This window comes from Balaenoptera physalus, assembly GCF_965194825.1.
Source record: "Balaenoptera physalus genome assembly, chromosome: 15".
In the NCBI taxonomy this organism is placed as follows: Eukaryota; Metazoa; Chordata; class Mammalia; order Artiodactyla; family Balaenopteridae; genus Balaenoptera; species Balaenoptera physalus.
The window spans coordinates 57,078,402-57,105,672 of record NC_138894.1 but is presented as its reverse complement, the minus strand read 5'-3'; the positions used below and the strand labels follow the sequence as shown (position 1 = coordinate 57,105,672).

The 27,271-nt window shown below is 39.3% G+C and overlaps 1 protein-coding gene across 1 annotated transcript in view; it reads left to right on the top strand.

The window, feature by feature from the left end:
• LOC309644244 (uncharacterized protein) overlaps positions 1-27,271 on the top strand; it is a 766,088-nt gene that overhangs the window by 488,848 nt on the left and 249,969 nt on the right. The window contains exon 5 of the mRNA XM_082427907.1: positions 23,273-23,356. Within this exon, the coding sequence (XP_082284033.1) occupies positions 23,273-23,356 (84 nt within the window). The remainder of the gene's footprint in view (positions 1-23,272; positions 23,357-27,271) is intronic.

Below are 27,271 nucleotides of genomic sequence, written 5' to 3'. Positions count from 1 at the left end.
CCAAGGTACAGATGTGTTTTGGAAGTTGTTCATGTTTGGAGGGAGAGAGAGAGAGAGAGTGAGAGTGAGAGAGTGAGAGAGAGAGAGAGCGAGAGAGAGAGATTTCCAGTATTTTATTTCTTTTTATTTTATTTTTGGGCCACACAATGCTGCTTGTGGGATCTTAGTTCCCCAACAAGGCATCAAACCCCGGCCCCGGCAATGAAAGCGCCAATTTCTAACCACTGGACCGCCAGGGAATTCCTTCCAGTATTTTAAAATAGGCTAGTAAGTAGTTGAGGAAACAACACTGGCCTGGAATTGTACCATTATAGGGGAGGCTGGCTTCTCTATCAGGCAAATCTGAATTTGTCTGATGTTGTATACTTGGGAATATATCAGAATCACATGGGGAACCTTTTAAAAATGTAGGTCTCTAGGCCCACAGTGATTCAGGTCTACTGAATTACAACTTGTTCTTTTTGGTTTTTTGTTTCAAATAAATTTTTCCAAGTTGGAATCTTGGGAATAGGAAGCTACCTGGGTAGGGGTCAGAGCCACCTTTGACAAGTCTCTTAGACTTATCAATTTCATCTTCCTCCTTTGAAAAATGGAAGTACTAATAGTAACTTCCCTTATTGCATGTAACATTACAATATCCAATACACATTGTACAGTTAATGTACAGTTTTGCCTTATCGTACACCAGCTATGTAACCTTGGTTCCATGCTCTTCTTAGTTATTAACACTTTTTATGTAAATCATCCCCTTATCTCAAGGGACAAGATTTAGAAGTCAAAAACTCGGGTTTTAGAGTCAGTTATTCAGAATTCTGCACTGCCGCCTACTTGCTGGGCAATTTGCAAAAGATCTCTGAAGCTAGTTTGCACGTGTGTGTATGTGTGTTTGTGGTTTCTTTTCATCTGAAAAAGGAAGATAATATCCATAATATATCACAGGGATGGTAGAAGGACAAAGATAGTATGATGCCTTTAAAGCACTCAGCATCCTGCCTGGCAGAGTGAGAGCTCAAACATTGCTTTCAGGTTAATTGCATTGCATTCCAAACCAGAGTTCACTGTGTGAAATGAAATTCTGTTTTAATTGTGAAAGGAACATGCAATGAGAGGCATCAGTAGGGAAGGTATGATTTAAGACCATTTTAAGGGTAGGGATAGCAAACTAAGTTTCTGCAAATAATTGAGGGGTGGAAGCAGGAAAGAGGGACTTTGGCTATGCATTTGGAAATAAGTAGCATACAGTCAAGTCCATCTAGAGAAGACATTCTCAAAGGCTGCTCAGAACATCAGAATTTTAAACCTTAAGGAAACCCAAAAACCAAGGCCAAGCATGGTTAAATAACTTGCCTGAGATCACGGAATGGCAGACTTAAGACGAGCTGAATTCTAGTATGTTGTACAGATGTTTAATATAGTCCAAATGAGTGAAAAATAGCTATAGCAAAAGTAGTTACTGAAAATATCCACATTTATGTTCCATAGTCCCAATTTTTAAGCCTGCTGACCTTGCCACCATGTAACGATCTAGCCTCTGTTTGTTTTATAGTATTAGTGCAGTGATTGAAATATGGGTGAGTTTCTTCATTTGTGAATGAGGGTTAAAAATGGTATCTTCCAAGGAAGATCACTGTGAGGCTTACATTCAGAGGACTCAGCATGTTTCCCAAAGCACAGCAATTGTTAAAATTTGGTAACTGGTAATATTATTGCTGTTAGTTGCTTCCTTAGGAAATGTATCAATGTTTTCCTCTTCCAAATGTGTGCATTTAGGCCGAAATCATCACCATTAATACAAAGCTTAGACACTCTAGAAGGAATTTCAGGGATCAGCTGGACACGGAAGTAATTTGGGTGATCAGGTACTTCTTGGAACCCCTGATATAGACTTTGATGATTCTAGAAATCCCCAAGAATGGAAAGGAACTGATGTTGAGAATATGCTTACTATGTTCCTGATGTTCTTCCAGGCAATTTATGCACATTTTCTCATATTTCCCTTACAACACTCCCTTTAGGTAATCAGTAATGATACAGATGAAGAAACTGAGTTTCTGAGACATTAAATAACTTAGGACAAATCATAATTAGTGGTACACCATGAATTCAAACTCTGCTTTGGCTTCTTCTTCTCCTCCTCTCCCTCTCCTCCTCCTCCCCCTTCTTCTTCCTCTTTTTTTTTTTTTTAACATCTTTATTAGAGTAAAATTGCTTTACAATGGTCTGTTAGTTTCTGCTTTATAACAAAGTGAATCAGTTATACATATACATATGTCCCCATATCTCTTCCTTCTTGTGTCTCCCTCCCTCGCACCCTCCCTATCCCACCCCTCTAGATGGTCACAAAGCACCTACCTGATCTCCCTGTGCTATGCGGCTGCTTCCCACTAGCTTTTTTATGTTTGGTAAATAGTGTATATATGTCCATGTCACTCTCTCACTTTGTCCCAGCTTACCCTTCCCCTCCCCGTATCCTCAAGTCCATTCTCTAGTAGTTCTGCATCTTTATTACCGTCTTCCCCTAGGTTCTTCTGATCATTTCTTTTTCTTTTTTTTAGATTCCATATATATGTGTTAGCATACGATATTTGTTTTCTCTTTCTGACTTACTTCACTCTGTATGACAGTCTCTAGGTCCATCCACCTCACTACAAATAACTCAGTTTCGTTTCTCTCTATGGCTGAGTAATATTCCATTCTATATATGTGCCACATCTTCTTTATCCATTCATCTATTGATGGACACTTAGGTTGCTTCCATGTCCTGGCTATTGTAAATAGAGCTGCAATGAACATTGTGGTACATGACTCTTTTTGAATTATGGTTTTCTCAGGGTATATGCCCAGTAGTGGGATTGCTGGGTCGTATGGTAGTTCTATTTTTAGTTTTTTAAGGAACTCCATACTGTTCTCCATAGTGGCTCTATCAATTTACATTCCTACCAACAGTGCAAGAGGGTTCCCTTTTCTCCACACCCACTCCAGCATTTACTGTTTGTAGATTTTTTGATGATGGCCATTCTAACCGGTGTGAGATGATATCTCATTGTAGTTTTGATTTGTATTTCTCTAATGATTAATGATGTTGAGCATTCTTTCATGTGTCTGTTGGCAATCTGTATATCTTCTGTGGAGAAAAGTCTATTTAGGTCTTCTGCCCATTTTTGGATTGGGCATTTTTTGATTGTTCGTTTTTTTGATATTGAGCTGCATGAGCTGCTTGTAAATTTCGGAGATTAATCCTTTGTCAGTTGCCTCATTTGCAAATATTTTCTCCCATTCTGAGGGTTGTCTTTTCGTCTTGTTTATGGTTTCCTTTGCTGTGCAAAAGCTTTTAAGTTTCATTAAGGTCCCATTTGTTTATTTTTGTTTTTATTTCCATTTCTCTAGGAGGTGAGTCAAAAAGGAACTTGCTGTGATTTATGTCATAGAGTGTTCTGCCTGTTTTCCTCTAAGAGTTTGATGGTGTCTGATCTTACGTTTAGGTATTTATAATCCATTTTGAGTTTATTTTTGTGTATGGTGTTAGGGAGTGTTCTAATTTCATTCTTATACATGTAGCTGTCCAGTTTTCCCAGCACCACGTATTGAAGTGGCTGTCTTTTCTCCACTGTATATTCTTGCCTCCTTTATCAAAGATAAGGTGACCATATGTGCATGGGTTTATCTCTGGGCTTTCTATCCTGTTCCATTGACCTATATTTCTGTTTCTGTGCCAGTACCATACTGTCTTGACTACTGTAGCTTTGTAGTACAGTCTGAAGTCAGGGAGCCTGATTCCTCCAGCTCCGTTTTTCTTTCTCAAGATTGCTTTGGCTCTTCGGGGTCTTTTGTGTTTCCATACAAATTGTGAAATTTTTTGTCCTAGTTCTGTAAAAATGCCAGTGGTAGTTTGATAGGGATTGCATTGAATCTGTAGATTGCTTTGGGTAGTATAGTCATTTTCACAATGTTGATTCTTCCAATCCAAGAACATGGTATATCTCTCCATCTATTTGTATCATCTTTAATTTCTTTCATCAGAGTCTTATAATTTTATGCATACAGGTCTTTTCTCTCCTTAGGTAGGAGAAATATTCCAGAGATTTTATTCCTAGATATTTTATTCTTTTTCTTGCAATGGTAAATGGGAGTGTTTTCTTAATTTCTCTTTCAGATTTTTCATCATTAGTGTATAGGAATGCAAGAGATTTCTGTGCATTAATTTTGTATCCTGCTACGTTACCAAATTCACTGATTAGCTCTAGTAGTTTTCTGGTATCATGTTTAGGCTTCTCTATGTATAGTATCATGTCATCTGGAAACAGTGACAGCTTTACTTCTTCTTTTCCAATTTGGATTCCTTTTATTTCTTTTTCTTCTTTGATTACTGTGGCTAAAACTTCCAAAACTATGTTGAATAATAGTGGTGAGAGTGGGCAACCTTGTCTTGTTCCTGACCTTAGTGGAAATGGTTTCAGTTTTTCACCTTGAGGATGGTGTTGGCTGTGGGTTTGTCTTATATGGCCTTTATTATGCTGAGGTAAGTTCCCTCTATGCCTACTTTCTGGAGGGTTTTTATCATAAATGGGTGTTGAATTTTGTCGAAAGCTTTCTCTGCATCTATTGAGATGATCATATGGTTTTTCTCCTTCAATTTGTTAATATGCTGTATCACGTTGATTGATTTGCATATACAGAAGAATCCTTGCATTCCTGGGATAAACCCCACTTGATCATGGTGTATGCTCCTTTTAATGTGCTGTTGGATTGTTTGCTAGTATTTTGTTGAGGATTTTTGCATCTATATTCATTAGGGATATTGGCCTGTAGTTTTCTTTCTTTGTGGCATCTTTGTCTGGTTTTGGTATCAGAGTGATGGTGGCCTCATAGAATGAGTTTGGGAGTGTTCCTCCCTCTGCTATATTTTGGAAGAGTTTGAGAAGGATGGGTGTTAGCTCTTCTCTCAATGTTTGATAGAATTCGCCTGTGAAACCATCTGGTCCTGGGCTTTTGTTTGTTGGAAGATTTTTAATCACAGTTTCTGTTTCATTACTTGTGATTGGTCTGTTCATATTTCCTTTTTCTTCCTGGTTCAGTCTTGGAAGGTTGTGCATTTCTAAGAATTTGTCCATTTCTTCCAGGTTGTCCATTTTATTGGCATATAGTTGCTTGTAGTAATCTCTCATGATCCTTTGTATTTCTGCAGTGTCAGTTGTTACTTCTCCTTTTTCATTTATAATTCTATTGATTTGAGTCTTCTCCCTTTTTTTCTTGATAAGTCTGGCTAATGGTTTATCAATTTTGTTTATCTTCTCAAAGAACCAGCTTTTAGTTTTATTGATCTTTGCTATCGTTTCCTTCACTTCCTTTTCATTATTTCTGATCTGATCTTTATGATTTCTTTCCTTCTGCTAACTTTGGGGTTTTTTTGTTCTTCTTTCTCTAATTGCTTTACGTGCAAGGTTAGGTTGTTTATTTGAGATGTTTTTTGTTTCTTAAGGTAGGCTTGTATAGCTATAAACTTCCCTCTTAGAACTGCTTTTGCTGCATCCCATAGGTTTTGGGTCATTGTGTTTTCATTGTCATTTGTTTCTAGGTATTTTTTGATTTCCTCTTTGATTTCTTCAGTTATCTCTTGGTTATTAAGTAGTGTGTTGTTTAGCCTCGATGTATTTGCATTTCTTACAGATTTTTTCCTATAACTGATATCTAGTCTCATAGCGTTGTGGTCGGAAAAGATACTTATTATGATTTCAATTTTCTTAAATTTACCAAGGCTTGATTTGTTACCCAAGATATGATCTATCCTGGAGAATGTTCCATGAGCACTTGCGAAGAAAGTGTATTCTGTTGTTTTTGGATGGAATGTCCTATAAATATCAATTAAGTCCATCTTGTTTAATGTATCATTTAAGGCTTGTGTTTCCTTATTTATTTTCGTTTAGGATGATCTGTCAATTGGTGAAAGTGGGGTGTTAAAGTCCCCTACTAGGATTCTGTTACTGTTGATTTCCCCTTTTATGGCTGTTAGTATTTGCCTTATGTATTGAGGTGCTCCTATGTTCGATGCATAAATATTTACAATTGTTATACCTTCTTCTTGGATTGATCCCTTGATCATTATGTAGTGTCCTTCTTTATCTCTTGTGATAGTCTTTGTTTTAAAGTCTATTTTGTCTGATATGAGAATTGCTACTCCAGCTTTCTTTTGATTTCCATTTGCATGGACTATCTTTTTCCATCCCCTGACTTTCAGTCTGTATGTGTCCCTAGTTCTGAAGTGGGTCTCTTGTAGACAGCATGTATATGGGTCTTGTTTTTGTATCCATTCAGCCAGTCTATGTCTTTTGGTTGGAGCATTGAATCCATTTACATTGAAGGTAATTATCAATATGTATGTTCCTATTACCATTTTCTTAATTGTTTTGGGTTTATTATTGTAGGTCTTTTCCTTCTCTTGTGTTTCCTGCCTAGAGAAGTTCCTTTAGAATTTGTTGTAAAGCCGGTTTGGTGGTCCTGAATTCTCTTAACTTTTGCTTGTCTGTAAAGCTTTTAATTTCTCTGTCAAATCTGAATGAGATCCTTGCTGGGTAGAGTAATCTTTGTTGTAGGTTTTTCTCCTTCATCACTTTAAATATGTCCTACCACTCCCTTCTGGCTTGCAGAGTTTCTGCTGAAAGATCAGCTGTTAACCTTATGGGGATTCCCTTATGTGTTATTTGTTGTTTTTCCCTTGCTGCTTTTAATATTTTTTCTTTGTATTTAATTTTTGATAGTTCGATTAATATGTGTCTTGGAATGTTTCTCGTTGGATTTATCCTGTATGGGACTCTCTGTGCTTCCTGGACTTGATTAACTATTTCCTTTCCCATATTAGGGAAGTTTTCAACTATAATCTCTTCAAATATTTTCTCAGTCCCTTTCTTTTTCTCTTCTTCTTCTGGGACCCCTATAATTCGAATGTTGGTGCGTTTAATGTTGTCCCAGAGGTCTCTGAGATTGTCCTCAATTCTTTTCATTCTTTTTTCTTTATTCTGCTCTGCAGTAGTTATTTCCACTCTTTTATCTTCCAGATCACTTATCCGTTCTTCTGCCTCAGTTATTCTGCTATTGATCCCTTCTAGAGAATTTTTAATTTCATTTATTGTGTTGTTCATCACTGTTTGTTTGCTCTTTAATTCTTCTAGGTCCTTATTAAACATTTCTTGTATTTTCTCCAATCCATTTCCAAGATTTTGGATCATTTTTACTAACATTATTCTGAATTCTTTTTCAGGTAGACTGCCTATTTCATCTGCATTCGTTAGGTCTGGTGGGTTTTTGCCTTGCTCCTTCATCTGCTGTGTATTTCTCTGTCTTTTCACTTTGCTTAACATTCTGTGTTTGGGGTCTCCTTTTTGCAGGCTGCAGGTTCGTATTTTCCATTGTTTTTGGTGTCTGTCCCCAGTGACTAAGGTTGTTTCAGTGGGTTGTGTAGGCTTCCTGGTGGAGGGGATTAGTGCCTGTGTTCTGGTGGATGAGGCTGGATCTTGTCTTTCTCGTGGGCAGGTCCACGTCTGGTGGTGTGTTTTGGGGTGTCTTTGGCCTTATTATGATTTTAGGCAGCCTCTCTGCTAATGGATGGGGCTGTGTTCCTGTCTTGCTAGTTGTTTGGCATAGGGTGTCCAGCACTGTAGCTTGCTGGTCATTGAGTGAAGCTGGGTCTTGGTGTTGAGATGGAGGTCTCTGGGAGATTTTTGTCGTTTAGTATTATGTGGAGCTGGGAGGTCTCTTGTGGACCAGTGTCCTGAACTTGGCTCTCTCACCTCAGAGGCATAGCCGTGACGCCTGGTTGGAGCACCAAGAGCCTGTCCTCCACACGGCTCAGAATAAAAGGGAGAAAAAAAAGAAAGAAAAAAAGAACATAAAATAAAATAAAAGTAAAATAAAATAAAGTTATTAAAATAAAAAATAAAAAATAATTATTACGCTAAAAAAATTTTTTTAAGTAAAAAAGAGAAAAAAAAAAACGGACAGACAGAACCCTAGGACAAATGGTAAAAGCAAAGCTATACAGACAAAATCACACACAGAAGCATACACATACACACTCACAAAAAGAGAAAAAGGGGAAAATATATATATATATCGTTGCTCTCAAAGTCCACCTCCTCAATTTGGGATGATTTGTTGTCTCTTCAGGTATTCCACAGATGCAGGCACATCAAGTTGTTTGTGGAGCTTTAATCTCCTGCTCCTGAGGCTGCTGGGAGAAATTTCCCTTTCTCTTCTTTGTTCGTACAGCTCCCGGTGTTCAGCTTTGGATTTGGACCCGCCTCTGCATGTAGGTCGCCTGAGGGTGTCTGCTCTTCGCTCAGACAGGATGGGGTTAAAGGAGCAGCTGCTTCGGGGACTCTGGCTCATTCAGGCCGGGGGGAGGGAGGGGTACGGAGGAGGCGGGGCGAGCCTGTGGCGGCAGAGGCCGGCGTGACGTTGCACCAGCCCGAGGCGCACCGTGCGTTCTCCCGGGGAAGTTGTCCCCGGATCACGGGAGCCTGGCCGTGGCGGGCTGCACAGGCTCCTGGGAGGGGCGGTGTGGAGAGTGACCTGTGCTCGCACACAGGCTTCTTGGTGGCGGCAGCAGCAGCCTTAGTGTCTCATGCCCGTCTCTGGGGTCCGCGCTGATAGCCGCGGCTCACGCCCGTCTCTGGAGCTCGTTTAGGCGGCGCTCTGAATCCCCTCTCCTCGCGCACCAGGAAACAAAGAGGCAAGACAGAGTCTCTTGCCTCTTCGGCAGCTGCAGACCTTTTCCCGAACTCCCTCCCGGCTAGCTGAGGCACACTAGCCCCTTTAGGCTGTGTTCACGCCGCCAACCCCAGTCCTCTCCCTGCAATCCGACCGAAGGCCGAGCCTCAGCTCCCAGCCCCCGCCCTCCCCAGAGGGTGAGCAGACAAGCCCCTCGGGCTGGTGAGTGCTACTCGGCACCGATCCTCTGTGCAGGAATCTCTCCGCTTTGCCCTCCGCACCCCTGTGGCTGCGCTCTCCTCCGTGGCTCCGAAGCTTCCCTCCTCCGCCACCCGCAGTCTCCGCCCATGAAGGGGCTTCCTAGTGTGTGGAAACCTTTCCTCCTTCACAGCTCCCTCCCACTGGTGCAGGTCCCGTCCCTATTCTTTGTCTCTGTTTTTGCTTTTGTCTTTTGCCCTACCCAGGTACGTGGGGAGTTTCTTGACTTTTGGGAAGTCTGAGGTCTTCTGCCAGTGTTCAGTAGGTGTTCTTTAGGAGCAGTTCCACATGTAGATGTATTTCTGATGTGTTTGTGGGGAGGAAGGTGATCTCGCATCTTACTCTTCCGCCATCTTGAAGCTCCTTCCTCTTTTTCTTCTTCTTCTTTCTTAAGCAGTTGAAAGTTTTCAAATTAAATTCTTTCATTCTTTCAGCCAGGCAACAATTACTTGTTAGTCACTTACGCTGTGGTAGGATGGTGTTAATCTATAGTGAGGATGATGATAAAAGTTTAATCATGAAGAGTGAGAGATAAAGGTACTGACCTAAGTAACTTGGGAAATAAATGGAGTCTGTATAACTAAAGGCTAAAGGAAGTGTACATAAGCACTGTACTCCAGTATGGGTTAAAAAGTCTGATAATTCTATACGTGTATACTGGAATTGAACAATTGAGCACTAAATGGATGATAGCTGGTGAGATCCAGGGTTTTCCTGTTGCAGTGAGATTTTACAGATAAGCATGAGGGAAATACCATAATGATCCATGTGATCATGGATGAGAGTTGGAGACATCCGTATGAACTCATGTTTATAACTTACTATCGAGATAGATGGTTACATGCATAAACATTTACAGATAGGTGCATATGCACTAGTTAGGATACACACATACATGCCCTTGCTCTGTCAGAGGAAAAGATCCACAGTTAACGACAATTCAGTCACAATGAGCACATCTAGCTCTCAGATCTTTGTTTCTGTTTTTTTTTTAAATAAATTTATTTATTTTATTTTATTTATTTTTGGCTGTGTTGGGTCTTCATTGCTGCACGCAGGTTTTCTCTAGTTGTGGCGTGCAGGGGCTACTCTTTGTTGAGGTGCACGGGCTTCTCATTACAGTGGCTTCTCTTGTTGCAGAGCACGGGCTCTAGGCACGCGGGCTCCAGTAGTTGTGGCACGCAGGCTCAGCAGTTGTGGCTCACGGACTTAGTTGCTCCGTGGCATGTGGGATCTTCCCAGACCAGGGCTCGAACCCGTGTCCCCTGCATTGGCAGGCAGATTCTTAACCACTGTGCCACCAGGGAAGCCCCATCAGATCTTTGTTTCTAATACCATTCTACGATTCAAGAAATCAGGGCTTCTTGGAAAAACAGCTGATTCTAGGACTGTGGCAGAAAATGTGCAAGATAAGCTAGGTCTTAGAGTGTCAAGAAGTAGAAAAGTGCTTAAAGAGAAAAGAAACAGAATATAGTGGTGGGAATATATCAAGGGGACACAGAAGCCAACTTGAAAGAGCTCCCAATGGCCAAAGATGGAAACACTGAACAACAATAAGGTAGTATTGGATTAAAGCCTAAAGTGTAAAATAAGTGTCCATGAGTCTGTACTAATATAAATAAATGAATAAATAAATAAAGTGAGAAGAGAGACATCTCCTGAACAGAATTCCAAATAGTTTATGTAGCTACCCCACCCTCAGAGATGGAACATATCTCTCCACTCCTTAGGTGTGGACTATACATTGTGACTTCCTTCCAAAGAGTACAGCATGGAAAAGGGCACACAAGAATCACTGTACATTTCAGAAAAGTGATACAAATGCCTCAGTCAAGGTGATCAAGGTCAACATCAACTGTAGTAAATCATACGGATAGTATATACCCTTGATTTGATGGGATGCAAATGACTCTACCATTATGGTTTTCCTCCCCACCTCCCCAAAAACCTATAACTCCAGTGTAATCATGTTAGAAACATTAAACAAATCTCAGTAGAAGGATATTTTACAAAATACCTGACAAGTAATCCTCAAAACTGTTAAAGTCACTAAAATAAGGGAAGTCTGAAAAATAGTCACAGCCAAAAAACAAAGTTGTCACAGTTTAAGGGGACATGATGACTAAATGTAATGTGATATCCTGGAAGGCATACTGGAATGGGATAACGATGTTAGTAAAAACAAGAACTATGAACAAACTATGGGCTTTAGTTAATGATAATGTATCAATATTGGTTCATTAGTTGTAACAAATGTATCATTCTAATATAAGTTGTTAATAATAGTGGAAATTGGGTGAGAGTTTATGGGAAATCTCTCTGTCTTATCTTTGCAACTTTTTCTGTCAATTTCAACTGTTTTTTTTTTTTAAGTTTTTTTTTTCCCACACTATTTTAAATCTTTATTTATTTATTTTTGGCTGTGTTGGGTCTTCGTTTCTGTGCGAGGGCTTTCTCTAGTTGCGGCAAACGAGGGCCACTCTTCATCGTGGTGCGCGGGCCTCTCACTATCGCGGAGCACAGGCTCCAGACGCGCAGGCTCAGTAGTTGTGGCTCATGGGCCTAGTTGCTCCACAGCATGTGGGCTTTTCCCAAACCAGGGCTCGAACCCGTGTTCCCTGCATTGGCAGGCATATTCTCAACCACTGCGCCACCAGGGAAGCGCCCTCAACTGTTTTAAAATATAAAGTTTATCTAATGAAACAATGTAAGCATGGGTGCCTGGCCTCACAGTGATTGCAGTCTACTGGGGAAGGTATACTGGATTGGTTAGAGGGAGTAGAAGTGGTTCAACCAGTTAATAGGCTATTAAATAATACTACAGGAGATTACGGAAGTTTAGACTATGGTGGCAGTATTATAGATGTTGAAGAGGACAGGTTTTAGATTTCTTTAGGAAGTAAGTGAGCAGAATAGGAGAATGTTTAGACATAGCATTGGTTCAGACTTGCACAGACTGATGAATGGTGGTGGCACTGAGAAGATAGGAAAGATATATGACTGTCATGGTTTGGGGGCATATTTGGTTTGTGGTATCAGAATAAAAGAAGACGATTTTATTCACTGCATATCTCAAAATCATGGTAAAGATCTAGTTTGGAGATATCATCATTTAACAAATCTGCCTATGAGGGAGAATTAAATCCACAGGATGAGATCAAAGAGAGAACAAGTGTAGAGAAGGAAGAGAGCCTAGAACAAAGCCTTGAAGAACTCTAAAATGAATTGTCAGAGTAGAGTTAGGTGAGCTTGCAAAATGGATGGGCAAGAGCAGTAAAAAGATCAAGAGACAACAATGTCACAGAAGCCAAAGGAAAAGACTGTTTCAAGAAGGGAGTTGTCAGTGGGAACATCTCTGAGAAAAAAGTGAAATGAAGACTGGACATATCTGGGGATTTAGCAGGAGAAAGCTGTGATGGATCCACTGCTGCTGTGCCCAGACCCTTTGGGTCCCTTTTGTCATCCGTGCACTCTTCCTTGCTAGAGGGCTCTTATTCTAACAACTCACACCTATGGCTGTCTTTGAAGGACTTGTATCAGGCTGGAGCCACTTTGCCTGCACTTGCAGACCACTTTATAAAAATTTTTATTGCTGTATTGTTGATTTAACAATGTTAAAATGTGAAACTAACAAATGTTAGTTTCAGATGTACAGCAAAGTGAATCAGTCATATAAGAAATATATATATTATATATATATATATATTCTTTTTCAGATTTCTTTCCCATATAGGTTATTACAGAACATTGAGTAGAGTTCCCTATGCTATACAGTAGGTCCTTGTTAGTTATCTATTTTAGGTATAGTAGTATGTATATGTTAATCGCAAACTTCTAATTTATCACTTCCCTGAACGTTTCGCCTTTGGTAACCATAAGTTTGATTTTGAGATCTGTGAGTTTCTTTCTGTCTTATAAATAAGTTCATTTGTATCATTTTTTTCATTAGATTCCACATATAAGTGATATCATATGATATTTGTCTTTCTCTGTCTGACTTACTTCTAATCTCTAGGTCCATCCATGTTGCTGCAAACGGCATTATTTCATTCTTTTTAATGGCTGAGTAATATTCCATTGTATATATGTACCACATCGTCTTTACCCATGCCTCTGTCAATGGACATTTAGGTTGCCACTTTCTTACTTTATATGAAATCACCATTTCAGAGTCTGGTTCTGGGAAACCATCCAAAGACAAATGCCTATTTTAAAAAGTTTTTTTTAAAAAACTCTCATTTGAAATGGGGCTAATTGAGAAAGTGAGTCCTTTCTGCTAGAGATTCCCCCCTTTTAAGGGGTAGTGCTATAGAATGAAAGGTCTAAGATCACAATTTGCAAACCACTACACCACAATAAGCCACCGCTCCAGGAGGCCACTGAGACCTCCTGAGTCCTCATTATCAAGGACAGCCATGGTAGTATTCAGTGCCTTCTCTTTAGGGGAGAGGTGTGTGTGGGGGGGCAAGTGTGGTACAGAGTACACTTTTGTGTTTCTATGAGGGGCCGAAATATGGAGGGAATCATGGCAGATACCAAATTCAAGGGCTACCAGAGAGAGAAAAGAAGAAGAAGAAAAGAAACAGGTAGAACTGTGTAGAAGCAAATGCAACTCCAACTACTTCTGGTACATGGTAGGGAGAGAGCTATGGAGATTTACAGTGGCCATGTGGCACTTATATAAGCACACATCCTTGCCCACACACCACGTGATATGTTGGAATACCTCACACATGTTATATATGGAATGCCACTTTTAAAGGGGGAGATTTTAAAGAGAATAATATAATTTCAGAGAGAAATGAGTCAGTTGTGAACATTTGAAAAGATAAAGTGTCCATTTATCAATCTAGCAGAATCAGACATTTTGATCTAATTTCTCAAAATATTATCATTTATCAAGATAAAGATCCAATCATTAGCATTTTAGATTTGTGGTATTCATTAGATTATAAGAGAGGGTTTACTTCTCAGAGCAACATGAATCAAAGACAGCTTTCAGGCAAAGACTATAAAAGTATATTGGTTTAAAACAACAATGGCACCCTATGGCAACAGAGAAATCAGTAAAAGGTTTTTTTAGGATCAATTCTTATATATTATGTTTAATTAGCTCATACATTAAAAATGTCTTTGTGTTATGGATATGGCAAATGTGCTTTAAGTGCATAGATGATTTAAGGGGCTCCAGGGTGAGGAAAAAGCAGAATACAGCAAAGGCAAAGGGTGTGAGGTCATCCATTTACCTACTTACATAAACAGGCTGCCTGGAAGCACCCGTAGAGATGGTTAGCTGTGCACATGTGTGATGTCAGGGGACACAGGTGGGTCAGATGCCCTGTCTTCCTCTAGCTATTTATCATGTCTCTAACAAAGCTTTAGTGAACACAGGTATGGCAGTCATTGCTCTCTGTGTCCAGTATGTGTTTTTATCTGAAACAATTCCACCCACACCCCCTGCTCAAGGAAAGAAATTTTGCTCAGGAGCTGCCACTGATTGGACCAAGAGTGGTTACTTCCCCAAAGGTGGCCCACCCGTAGGCTAATCAGTAAGTCAATAGGTGTCCTGGTGCAAAAGTCATTATAAGAATGAGAGTTTGGGTTATTAGCTAGCTAATTAGGTCAGGGGTCTATAGACTTTTGATGGGAACATTGTAGAAGATTTTCTAGTTTGGAGGAGACACACATGAAGAAGACATTCAATGAGGGAAATCATGGGTTCTGTGAGGGATGCAGAGAGAATAAGTACCCAAAACTATTTTCTATCTTAGTATTCTAATTCCTTAATTAAAGCCCCATCTTTTAAAGATTTCTTGAGTCTCTACTCTTTGCAAATGAAAGCCCCAATAGTATAAGGAGACATTTGGATCCAGAAGGAAGAAATATGTACTTGCAGTTAGAATATATGGATTTGCACCTTAGTTCTTTTATTTAATAAGTAAGAGAATTTGGACAAATAATTTAGTCTCACTGGGACGTAGTTTCCTATATGATATTATTTTTTAGAGATGCTGTGAAGATTAAATGAGGTAATGTGTATGGCAGTGCTTGGTAAATAGTAGATGAATGGTAACATTTTTTCCCCATATTCTGGTTTTAAAAGATGGATTTATGTAAGTAAGCATACCCTTGGAGAAGGTAACACTGGGTATTTAGTAATGATATGAAGAGAGGCCGGTCCCAGTTACCATGTCCCAGAGGGGCTGGGCAAGGTTAAAGATCAGAATGGGTCATGAGTCTGGGTACCTGGTAGAAAAATTTAATTGCTATACTTATTTTCCATGGACTTGAAGCCTGTTTATTTTAAATTTTCTGAAATACCGAGTTCACTAAAGTTCCAAGGCTAATATATGAGGGAAGAGAGGGTCTGAGTTTCTCAGAAGACAAAGCAATGTCAATCTAAGCGGAAGTTATTGTTTATAGCAGTGAGGTCTGTACACACCCACAGCTGGATAGAATTTCAAGTCAACTATGTGAGTACATTCTTCTTGTTAACCCTGGTATCATCTTCTGGAGAAGCCAAGAAATGTGAATACGTTTGCCTGATTCTTTACACAGTTATGGAAAAGTTCAAAACCATTTTTTTTGGTTTGTTTTGCCAGAGGAACTGTTATAAAGTTTTCTTTCTGACTGGCGGATACCTACCTAACAGTTTTCTTTTAATTGCACTTCTGAAACATAGAACTTTTGATTTGGAGGTTGAGGCTGGAGCTGAAGGCTAGAAGACAGAGAATCAGATCTAGTTCTAAATCTGGAAATTCAAATCAAAGAGCCAAGTTAGAAAAGCACAAATTAGTGGTCATCCTTCTGCACTCTGCACTTCAAACAAACTGCTTTGACTCATCTAGGCTGGCCAGTGTGTTAGCTATGGACTTAATATAGGCTTCTTAAACTGGGAAGTTTATATTGCTTTTTTCCTTCTCAGTCTCATCCAAGGCAGTTTGAATCCTAGATGTACCATATAAGGTTTCTACTCTTTGTTTGTTTGTATTTTCCTAAATTGAGATTATAATGATTGCTGGAAGAGATAGAAGTGATGTTCTTCTAGGGGGAAAAAAAGGAAAAATAATATGAAGACTCATTATAACCCAGTAACACAGTGATGCTGAATATGAAATTTAGCCCTCAGGCAAACTTTTGCAAAGGTTCATCTTCTTGGCATAAAATTTTTCTCCATTATGTGTGTCTTTCCTGTACTCTTTACATATCTTGTACCTCCAAATAATAGAATTTTAGAGTCAAAAGAATTTCTAAATCCTTGGATAATTTCCATCCTTGTTCAGATGAGACAACTAAGGCACAAAGAAAATACTATGACATCACCCAGACATTTGGAGGCGTAAGCAGAATTACGTTCCAGGGTTCTTAACTTTCTCCCAGGTGGCTAGTCTTTCACAGATCACCCTATCTATAAGGCTGGCTCACCCAGTTCTATAGGAGACCATGCTTCTTGTCCATTCCACCCAGCTCTTTTGTGCACGCAGAAATCACTCCTGCCTTAGCTCAAACTCCTCACCCAAACAAGGGACACTGATGTAGAAATCACCCCAGGTTCTCCCAAGTTAACCAAATATGAGGTTCTTAATCTGGGTCACCTGTTTAGCTTTGGGGGTTATGAACTTTCTTAAATTTAATGCAAAAGTTTGGGCCCAAATACCTTCTGATAAGGGCCCATGGATTTCATCAAAGAGATTAAGAACCATGGCTTTCAAATATGAATTGTAAGCCAAATTCTTGGCTTTCTTGAATTTGGTGAATGGCATTCCTTCTACTACATTCTATTAGGATTTCTGTGCATCAATTAGGTATGACACAACCTTAACAGGGAAATACAGATATTATTACATGGTTCATCTGTTGCCATTGAAATGTCTAGCCCTAAATATTTTTTGCAAACATGTCCTGCTTCTTGAATCTCATGGTAGTTAGCACCTTGTTTCCTGATGATGATAGATGGCTGGCATAGAAGGTAACAGAGAGAGAGACACCAGATACTCAGGCACCACAAACTTTGAGTCAGATGTGTCAAATGAGCCCTGCTTCCATAAAGTCTTTCCTGATGACACTAAGAAACCAGCAAATCTAATCCATTTCCTCTAATCAAAAAAACTCTGATGTTATTTACTTCTTCATGGCACAGAGCACAGCTAAGTTTTATTCTTGAGCAAGAATTCTTCTGCACAGTCAATTGGTTAACCATGTAAAATAGTAGAATTTAAGAGATACAAGGAAAATCTCCAGTTTTCTCACTAGGCAGGTGAGATGAGTGGGGCCCAGGTCACTTTCCACCTTGTACCTGCATACCTCATCCTCCTCTGGAAAAACCAGAGGGTCAAATAAGACTACTTTTCAGTTCAGATTTGAGTTCAGTACAAATCCTCATATTGTTTTCTTTCATCACATCATAAGGCTAAATTCAGGAAATGGACAGCTTGCTTGGAAATACTCAGAATGGATTTGTGCAGGTTGAGGTCTGTCTGCAAAATCCCTGGGCTCCAACACCCCTTGTGGCTTTGCTTTCAATGTAGAAACAGTGTCTATATTAAGTTTAGGAGGACAAGCATTACAATCATTTATTTGTTCATCATTAATTTATTCAATAAATATTGGATACATATGAAGAGCCAAGCATCCTGCAAAGTGTTAAGGAGCATACGTATAAAAGGAAACCAAAACCAAACAAAAACCAAGGTCCCTGCGTTAAGCAGCTCATAATCTATCAATGGTATTTACTCCTGATATATTTATTGAACACTTACTGTATGCTGGAGACTTCCCTAAGCATTTCAGTTTTTTTATTTCATTTAATTTTCTTAATTTTATGAAATATTTTTAAAGTAAAACTTTTTGGGCAAATTGACCTCAGGCGCATGTTAAAATTTTATTAAGTGTGATAACATAGGAACTACAAAGAAATATATTAAGATAGCTGAAATTGAGTTAAGGGTGGCGGGGAGAACTTACATACTCTACAGGAATGCTGCTCAATGTGTCCTAGAAATCAGGGTCAGTCTGCAAACCGTTTGCTACCTGAGACCAGGTATGTACAAAAATTGAGAGAAAGCGTTTAGACACTTCTATAGAAATTTGGTATTGCTGCAACAGTCAATGAATCCTTGTTGCTCTCATCCCACTGAACATGGTATAGATCATTTTATGGGTTTTTAGACTTACATGGTGTATTGTTTGTAGTGGTGTAAGGTAGACGGGTTCTCTAGAAAAAACAAGCTAACAACAACAAAAAAAAACCTCACTTTGATTTGTAGTGTTTTTCGATTTCTGGTGTAAGTACTCCCATCATGGCTGATTTCAAGCCACCAATGTAATGTCAAATACTGAAAATTTAACAATCAACTCTCCTGGGCTAGCACAAGCCAGCTCCAGCACATCAGTGGGTGATGTGATCTGCATACTAGTCATGTAAGGTAGGACCACATGTTAATCTACGACGGATTAGGGGAAAAAAACTGGTCCTTCTGAAATTACAAGGTATAGATTACTGGCTAGTTGCACATTATTGTAAATTGTTCCTGTTTTTATTAGTTGATTTAGGTTAACCCTAAGACATGGTGGTCCAGAGCCATCTTCCCCAAGATGCAGTTGTGAAGAGGAGAACTTGACACGCTTACCAAGACCAATACTTCCACCTTCACCCTCTCCGTTTTCCCAGTAGTTAATTCTGTTTAAGTTAACTTTCATTGTTTACCTTATCGTCACTCAGCAGGTAGTTTTCACTGCTGAACCAAGAAATAGACTAATAGGCATTCAGTGGCTTTTTTTCAGTCGGGAAGACTTGACCTTCAATTCTGCTGATTTTTCTTTTCTTATTTACTTGGTGATTTTCTCTCCTCCATTTTCTCTATACAGTTCTTCTGGAACACCTTAGATTTCTTGTCATCTTTTTCTTCTACTTTTTTTTAAACCATTTTAATGAGGTATAATTGATGTACAGAAGCTGTAGGTATTTGATGTATATAATCTCATGTGTTTGGAGAGAAGTATACATGTGTGAAATTATCACCACAATCAATGCTATAAACTTATCCATCACCTCCGAAAGTTTCCTCCCACCCACTTATTTTAATTTTAATTTTCCTTTTGCGGTAAGAGCATTTAACAGAAGATCTGCCCTCTTAACAAAATTTAAAATATACAATATACAATATTTTAAATTTTGCTAAATATTATTGATATTATTAGTATTATTAGTCATAAGCCCTGTTTTGTAGAGTAGATCTCCAGAACTTCTTTATCTTAAATAACAGAAACTTGGTATTCTTTGATCACCACCTCCCTCTTCCCTCCCACCTCCCAACCCATAGCAACCACAATTCTAATCTCTGTTTCTAATGAGTTTGACTATTTTAGATTCCAAATATGTGAGATCATGTAGTATTTGTCTTTCTGTAACTGGCTTATTTCATTTAGCATAATGTCTTCTAGATTCATCCATGTTGTCACAAATGGCAGGATTTCCTTCTTTTATAAGTCTGAATAATATTCCATTGTATGTATATACCACATTTTCTTTAAACATTCATCCGTTGATGGGCATTTAGGTTGTTTCCATATCTTGGCTAATGTGAATAATGCTGCAGTGAGCATGGGAGTGCAGATATCTCTTCAAGATCCAGGTGACTTCAGGGAGTTTGTGTTTCCCAAGGTTAAGCTGCTATGACCTACTTAATACTCTGTGCAGAACACCAGTTATGTAGTCCATATTGTGGTTGGCCAGACCCAGCTGAACCTCTCTGAATTTTTACTCTAGAGAGGCAAATAAAGGATCAGCCTTTGACTCTCCTCTTTCTGTAGTTTCTTCTTCGCCTCTGATCAAGACAAATAATCAAATAAAAAATGGGCAAAAGCACACTTTACCAAAGAGATAGGATGGCAAACAAATACAAAAACTTTGGTCATTAAAGAAGTGCAAATAATAACTACAGTGAGTACCACTGCATACTGGACAGAAATGGCTGAGATGAAAACAACAGCTGTAATGCCAACTGATAATACCAAGTGCTGGCCAGGTTGTGGGTCACTGGATCCCTAATATGTTACTAGTAGGAATGCAAAATGGTACAGCCACTTTGGAAAATGATTTAACTTATAAGGTTAAATCTATACCTACCATATAACACAACAGCAATCCTATTCCTAGGTATTTACCTGAGAGAATTGAAACTATCCATACAAAGATCTGAACATGGATGTCTAAGCAGCTTTAGTCATAATTGCCCAAAGCATCCCAAGTGTCCATCAACTTGTGAATGAATAAAATTCCCTGCAATGGGATACTACTCAGTAATAAAAAAATGAAAGAAGCCCAAGGCAAAGATTGTGTAATACTGTATGATTTCATTTATATTTACATATAAATATTTATATGTAGTTTAAGGCAAAACTATAGAGATAGGACAAAGAACGTGTCAGTGGTTGTCAGTGTCTGGGAGTGGGAGAAGGAATTGACTTTAAAAAGGCATGAGACAATTTGGTGGCAGTGATGGAAATATACTGTATTTTGATTGTGGTGGTGGTTACATGATTTTTTATATATATATACACATACACATATATATATATGAGAGTGGATACTTCAGCCCCAATCAAATAGGCTTGAGGTGACTGTAACCCTAGCCATCCCTTGACTGTAACCTCGTGAGAGACCTTGAGCTAGAACCCCCAGCTAAGCTGCCCCCAGATTTTTGACCAACAGAAACTGTAAGATAATAAGTGTTTGTTGTTTTAAGCTGACGTTTTGGGGTAATTTATTATGCATATATATATATATATATATATATATATATATATATATCTCCATATATCCTATTATGTGTTCTATCTATCTATCATCTATCTGTCTTTATTCCGACATAATCTGTATAGGTTTAGATCCACTGAAAGATATACTCACTTTATACAGAATACTTACAATGTAAATCTGAAACATTATCATTTATATTATTTGCTTACTTCTTCCTCATGGTTGCCTTTTATCTACCTCACCTAAAGGGCTTGTCAAAATGATTCCCTATATAATTAAGAGAAGGACTTTCTTCAAAATCACATATAACATTTATCATAAAAAGCCGTAATTTTAAACTGTTTATAATTTTTTAAATGGCAGTGCATTCATTCAATACAGTAATCACTTTTTGAGTCCCACCTCTGTACAAGACACCACACCAGGCACAGATGTCATACTGGTGTAAGAAATCCATGTAGTCTCCACTTTCATGGGTCCTACTGTCTAGAAGGGAAGGGAGACATTAAGCGAATAATCCAGCAACTGAATACAATTGTGATAAAATAACATGAAGGAGACAGGTAGGATTCAGATTTTTCAGTTTGGAAGGTACCTTATAGTATCCATCAGCACCTCTATATGTAGGAAAATATTAATTACCTCCGGACTATAAAACATATTCATGTTTATAATTGTAGACATTTAGAAAAACAAAGCGCTCATTGTAGAAAAACAAATGAAAGACTCAAAAATATTTAGGAAAAAAAGTAAAAATTATGTGAAATTGTCTTGTGCCCTTTAGAATGCCTTTGTCCATGGAGGTGGTCCTCCCTTTTCTATTGTGAGAGGAACTCGAGCTGTAGCTGATCATGTATATGACATTCCTCCTAAGCACCAGCTGCTGCATTGCTACCTACATCCTGCCCACACCTTGGGTTGGCTGAATTAGATATGTTTGATCCTTCTGTTTGCAGCCACTAGGGTCTACTAACAGCAGCCAGCAGCCATTCCAAGGGGCCCTGAATGGCCTTGAAGTTGTTTATGGGGTTGGTGTGAGCTGGTGCTGGACGGTGAGAAATCATAGGGGCGGTTGCCCTGAGACTGAGCTGCTGTTGTCTAGGCAACTTTATTAAGAACCATCTGTTCCTCAGAAAATGAAACCTAAATTAACTCTTGAGTTCTTAGAATTATGGCTTTTCATTCTTAACTGGTCCTTGGCATTTGGAAACTTCCAGGTCTCTTCAGTTGAGTCATTTTCACCTTGTTTAGGGTCCTAAAATCCTCATCAAATGGAATTGCTCATAAAGGTCTCTTCTTTCTTAAATTACAATTAAAACAAATTCTTTCACCATCCAGATGGCAGTCAATATATTTCTAGAATGAGATCCCCAGATTCAATGCTGAAATTCTGATTTGGCCTCCAATTCTAAGACCCTCCAAAGACAAACAAAAACCCAGAGGGTGGCATTTTTTAAAAGCATGTTTCTTCACCTAAGTGTAATGTGAAAAAAAATCACATGCATTTCCTGAGTTTTAGCTGTGGCAGCCTCACACCCATAATACACAGCATAAAATGAATTATGTGCTGCATTGGGGATCAGTGTAGCTTCTTTCAATATTTCCAACATGAAGAGTTTCTTCTTCAGTGTTAGAACAGACAGTTATTTGTTCAGTTGAGCAGGAGACAATAATAGTTGATCCTTTTATAAATACTTACAGTGTACCAGACTATTTTAGGCACCATTTTAAAGATACTAACTCATGTAATCCTCACAACAATCTTATGGGACAAATGTGCTAGTATGCTTATTTTATAGATACAGAAATTGAGGCACAGAGAGGTTAAATAACTTGCCCAAGGTCACAAATCAGTAAAATTCAGAGCCAGGATTTGAACTTGGGTAATCAGGCTACAGAGTCTATGCTCTTAATTACTGTTACAGCACTTTTGAAAGAAATCAGCTTGTGCTCTGGAGTTACGGTACAGGAAATATTACCATTTTAAACACTGGAATTACGCTTAGCACAACCAAACGCTCACACTAAGAAAGGTATGCAAGAACTAAGACTACACTACAAAATTGCAGGTTACAGATTCACACATCCCAGATAGTTAATTTAGGCTCATATTATTAAATTTCATTCTATCTCTCTCTTATTCTTTCCATCTCGAACTTTCCCTCTCTCTCCTTGAAAAAGGATAGGCTTTGAATTCCAGTTTGAATTTTGGCTTCATTGTGCCTATTGTCTGTCCTTTTATGCTATTGTCCTTTAATGCTATTCCCTAAGTCCTTTGTTTTCCTCATCGTATGATCAGGCCACCCAAGATGGCTATTATTTTGCTCTCTGTCCATCCCCTGCTGGACCACTGCCTTCTTCACCTACACCCTACTCACCCGACTGACCTTCCTACACAATTGCTCCTAGCCCCAGCTGGTGACTGTTCTAACCTTTAGATCAGAACACCTTGAGAACTTATCAAAGGGGCAGTGAGGGCCATGCCCCTCTGCTAGTTTCCCTGATAACCGGTGAGCCAATCTGATGTTGGTAACCTCCCCCTCCCCCCAGGAGCCAGGAGAGGAGACTGCCGCCATGTCCTGACCGCCTTCTGCCACGTGGTGAGGTGTCACTCCAGGACCTTGTTTCAGACAGGTAAGATCCCCCATCCATTAAACCATCGATGTCTCTGTTGCTGACTCTGGGCTCTTTCTTCAGTCTCGAGAATGGGCAAGTACAGGGCTCGCAGGCCTGCGGGGTGCGGCCCAATACTCATCTATAAAATTTGTCCGTGATTTCCATGACAAAGTTCAAAGGAGGTAGAGTATATGAATACTGTGTAAAATATAATGCAGCCAGAATTTCAGGGATTGATTTTTATTATCTGTATGTGGAATAGGTGACCACTTACCTGGTGTAATTTGAAATCTTCCAAGGAGCTCTTGCTTTCTCCAAATATCTCTCATTGTGTTTTTTATCAGTGCTTGAAATCCCACCATTAAAAAGCAAATCCTTTAAGTTTTGAAGATTTTTATCTTAAAGAAATGACTGTTTAGATGTGTATACTAGTGGGAGACACAACTCTTAAACCTTTCCTGCTAATGTATTGGGGATGATCTAACAGATATTTGACTGTCTGTGCCTGTGGGAATGAGACAGTCAGCACTAGACTGGGAAAAGGGTGATAGGAAATAAACACTTTGCAGGTGGTATATTGTTGCTAAATCTCAGCCTTGAGCTATTTGAAAGCCAGATATCTGTGCCCTTCTATTAATGATGATGTTACCAACTCTGATAATCTTTATAATTTTCTTATAGCAAGTTTGAGCGTAATACTTTCCTTATTAGAACTGTATTTTTGTACATTTATTTATGCTATGTACACTAAGTACCCACTCTATGCTATACATTGTTTCAGGTGGATTCCATACAATTAATGAGGAAGACAGTGTCTAGTGAGGAATAGGGAATTCAGACAACAAGCAGGTGATTATTGCACAATGTGATGAGGGCTGAGAGAGATGGCTAGTGCAGTGTGCCCTTGACATTCTGTTGGAGGAAATCCTACCAATGCTTTTGGAGGGCAGGGAGGGTTTCCCCAGAGAAATATAAGAACACAAGTGAAAGAAAGAACGCGCCAGGCAAAGCTGTGATGGGGAGGGGGTGGGGGATTTGTGTTTCAGATTAAGGGAGAGGTACATTCAGAGATCCTGAGTTGAGATAAAGCAATGTAGCTTCAGAGAACTGAAGGGTGTTCCAAATGGCTTGATCATAGAATGTAAAATAAGAATTGGAATTTAAAAGGTAAATGAAGATAAAGTCAAGGAAGGCCTTGGAACTCACATTAAGGAGTTTGAATTCTATTAGTGTTTATGTACTGCTGAGCTGGGGAGCTGAATCAGAGTTTGCATTTTTGTGGTTCCAGACCCTCTCTGACTTCTACAGCCTTCCCCCTCACCCACTGTGTGCCACCCAGACACACTCCCACCTTGTCTCCATGCACATTCTACTTAAACCAGTCTTGCCCCCAAATCCCATTCCCCTCACTTCTTATAAGCCTTTATGGAAAGGCCAGTTTCTCAGTCAGAACTTTGTTCACCCTATATTTATAAGATCAGTCCTCCTTCCTAACATTCTCTACTCCCTGCCCCCAGCTCCCCAGCTCCCTCCCTTTCTCACAGTATTTGCCAATATCTGATATACTATGTAATCTATCTATCCATCTATCTATCTATCTATCTATCTATCTATCTATCTATCTATCTATCTATCTATCATCTATCTATCTATCTATCTATCTATCTATCTATCTATCTATCATCTATCTACATCATCCGTCATCCATTTACCTGTTCCCCACCCTACTGTCACTAAAATGTAACTTCCCTGAGGGCTTGGATTTAAGTTGAGAGTAGTTCCTGGCACATAGTAGGAGGTAAAACATATGTACTTACTAAGTGAAAAAATAAAAGATTTTGAGTGGTCACTCTAGCTTCAATGTGGAAATAGGATTGGTGGCAGGCCTGGAGCCAGGAAGGCCAACTGGAAGCTGTGGTGGAAATTCAGACAAGAGCAGGATAGTGTCCTGCACCACTGATTCTAGAAATTTTTAGAGAATGAATGAATAGGGCTTAGTAATTGATTGGGAATGATAGTGGTAGAGGTGGTGGTAGGGTATCAATAAGGGGAAGGAATAATGTAAAATGATGCCTGGGTCTGATAGATTGAATTATTTGGAGAGAAAATATTACTTCCATCCTTGCTGATGTTGGATTTGGTCATGAACTTGCTTTGGCTGATGGACTATTAACAGAGCAATGTGAGCAAGAACTTTAAATGTCCTTGTGTGGTTGGTTGGCTCTTTCCCTCTAATAATGCAGCATCTGAAGAAAATGTTCAGGGTAGCCATTTGCCTTTTTAACCTGGGCCCCAGAGTCTACACATGCGGACCAGACCTGGACCCACATCCTATTAACTTGAGCTAAGCTACTTGATCTGCAGAGGAAGCAGAGTTGCCCAGCCAAGCTTACACAATCAAATAAAATGATGGTTAGCTTTTAGACCTACATGCAGGAGAATGAATGTATTAACTGAGCTTTGAGGTAGTTTGTTACACAGTGTTATTATAGAAATAGCTGACTTAGGCACCAAGGTTCTGGCTTGGACTACTTGGAAGACAGTTGGTACCTTCTATAAACACAGGGAATCTAGAAAAAGAGTATATTTGAAGAGAGCAAGATATTGAGTTCAGATTTGGACAGGTCAGGTTTGAGGTGCCTATGTGACGTCCAAGCACTTTGGTCCAGTTGGTAGAGAGATACTTGTGTCTGTAGCCCACGAGGGACAGCCGATCAAGAGCTATGATTTGGGAACCACTACCACATACAAAATGACAGAAGCGATGAAGGAGTGAATAGAATGAGAAAAGACCCTAGAGCAGAGACCTGAGAGGCATTTCATTTTAAAGGACAGCGACTGAAGAACCCTCAAAGAAGCTGGAGTTCATAAGCAAGTTGAAGGCAGCACGGCATAGGTGAGAGCAACGTGCATTCCTTGTTTGGGGACTGGTTCATATGTGTCTCCCAGACCCAGAGAGTGTAGCTCTGACTAACAGCTTCTCTGAGTTTGCTTCCATTCTCTTGTCCACATCCTCCACAGCTCTCAACAGAAACAATAATAGCTCCAGAGGACTCAGAAGACCATTTTCTATTGCCCCTTCCCAGGCTATGTGCAACGGCCATTTCTGAACCCCTCATTATGGAAACACATAACAAGTCATAAGTTCCCTCTGATTATCAGGAAGGGCAAGGAAGGGCAGAAGTGTTCTCCTCTGCTCAATGATCCATGCAGCTCGAGCAATATCCATCGCAGGCAAATTCAAAGCAGAAATAAGTTGAGATGTACAGCCCAGCAGTTCTCATAAATGAATTTAGTTCAAGTTGAATTAAGGTCATCTGTGAAAATGTGTTCCAAAATTATTTTATTCAATATTGAGGACACCAAATCATTCTGAAAAATGGTCTAGCACTTTTGGTAAATGTTTCTATTATAACCTTATAATTCTATAGAAGTTAGACTAGGGACCTCTAATGAGCTTATTGAAATGGTGAACACTACATGCTATTTAATATTTGCTGTCACTTTTTTGAAGGCAAAAAGACCTCTTCATTCTGTTTTTGCTGACTGTTCTCAGCTGATTTGTGAATGGGTAAAAAGACCATGTTTGCCAGGCGTGGAAAAAACCATCTGTTGAAGCTGGAAATTACACATTATTGTTCTTGGTGAAGAAGGGTGATGACATTTGAAAGAGACAGGACTCTTTCTGCTGGAGAATTCTTCCAGCAGCATTTTCAGATTTTAGGGGATGAGTCAGCTTTCTGACTTCTCTCATTGCTTCCCGATCAATCGCGCCCAGACTTGACTTAGAACTTCCTGAATCCCACTTCATAAAGTGCTGCAGTGGTGGGGAAGGTCAAAGGAGCCAGGAAAATTTTCCCAGAGGAGCCACATCTGGAGGAGACCCAAAGGAGTATAATTTAACTGGCTACTGGAGGAGGGATTAGGTCTTCA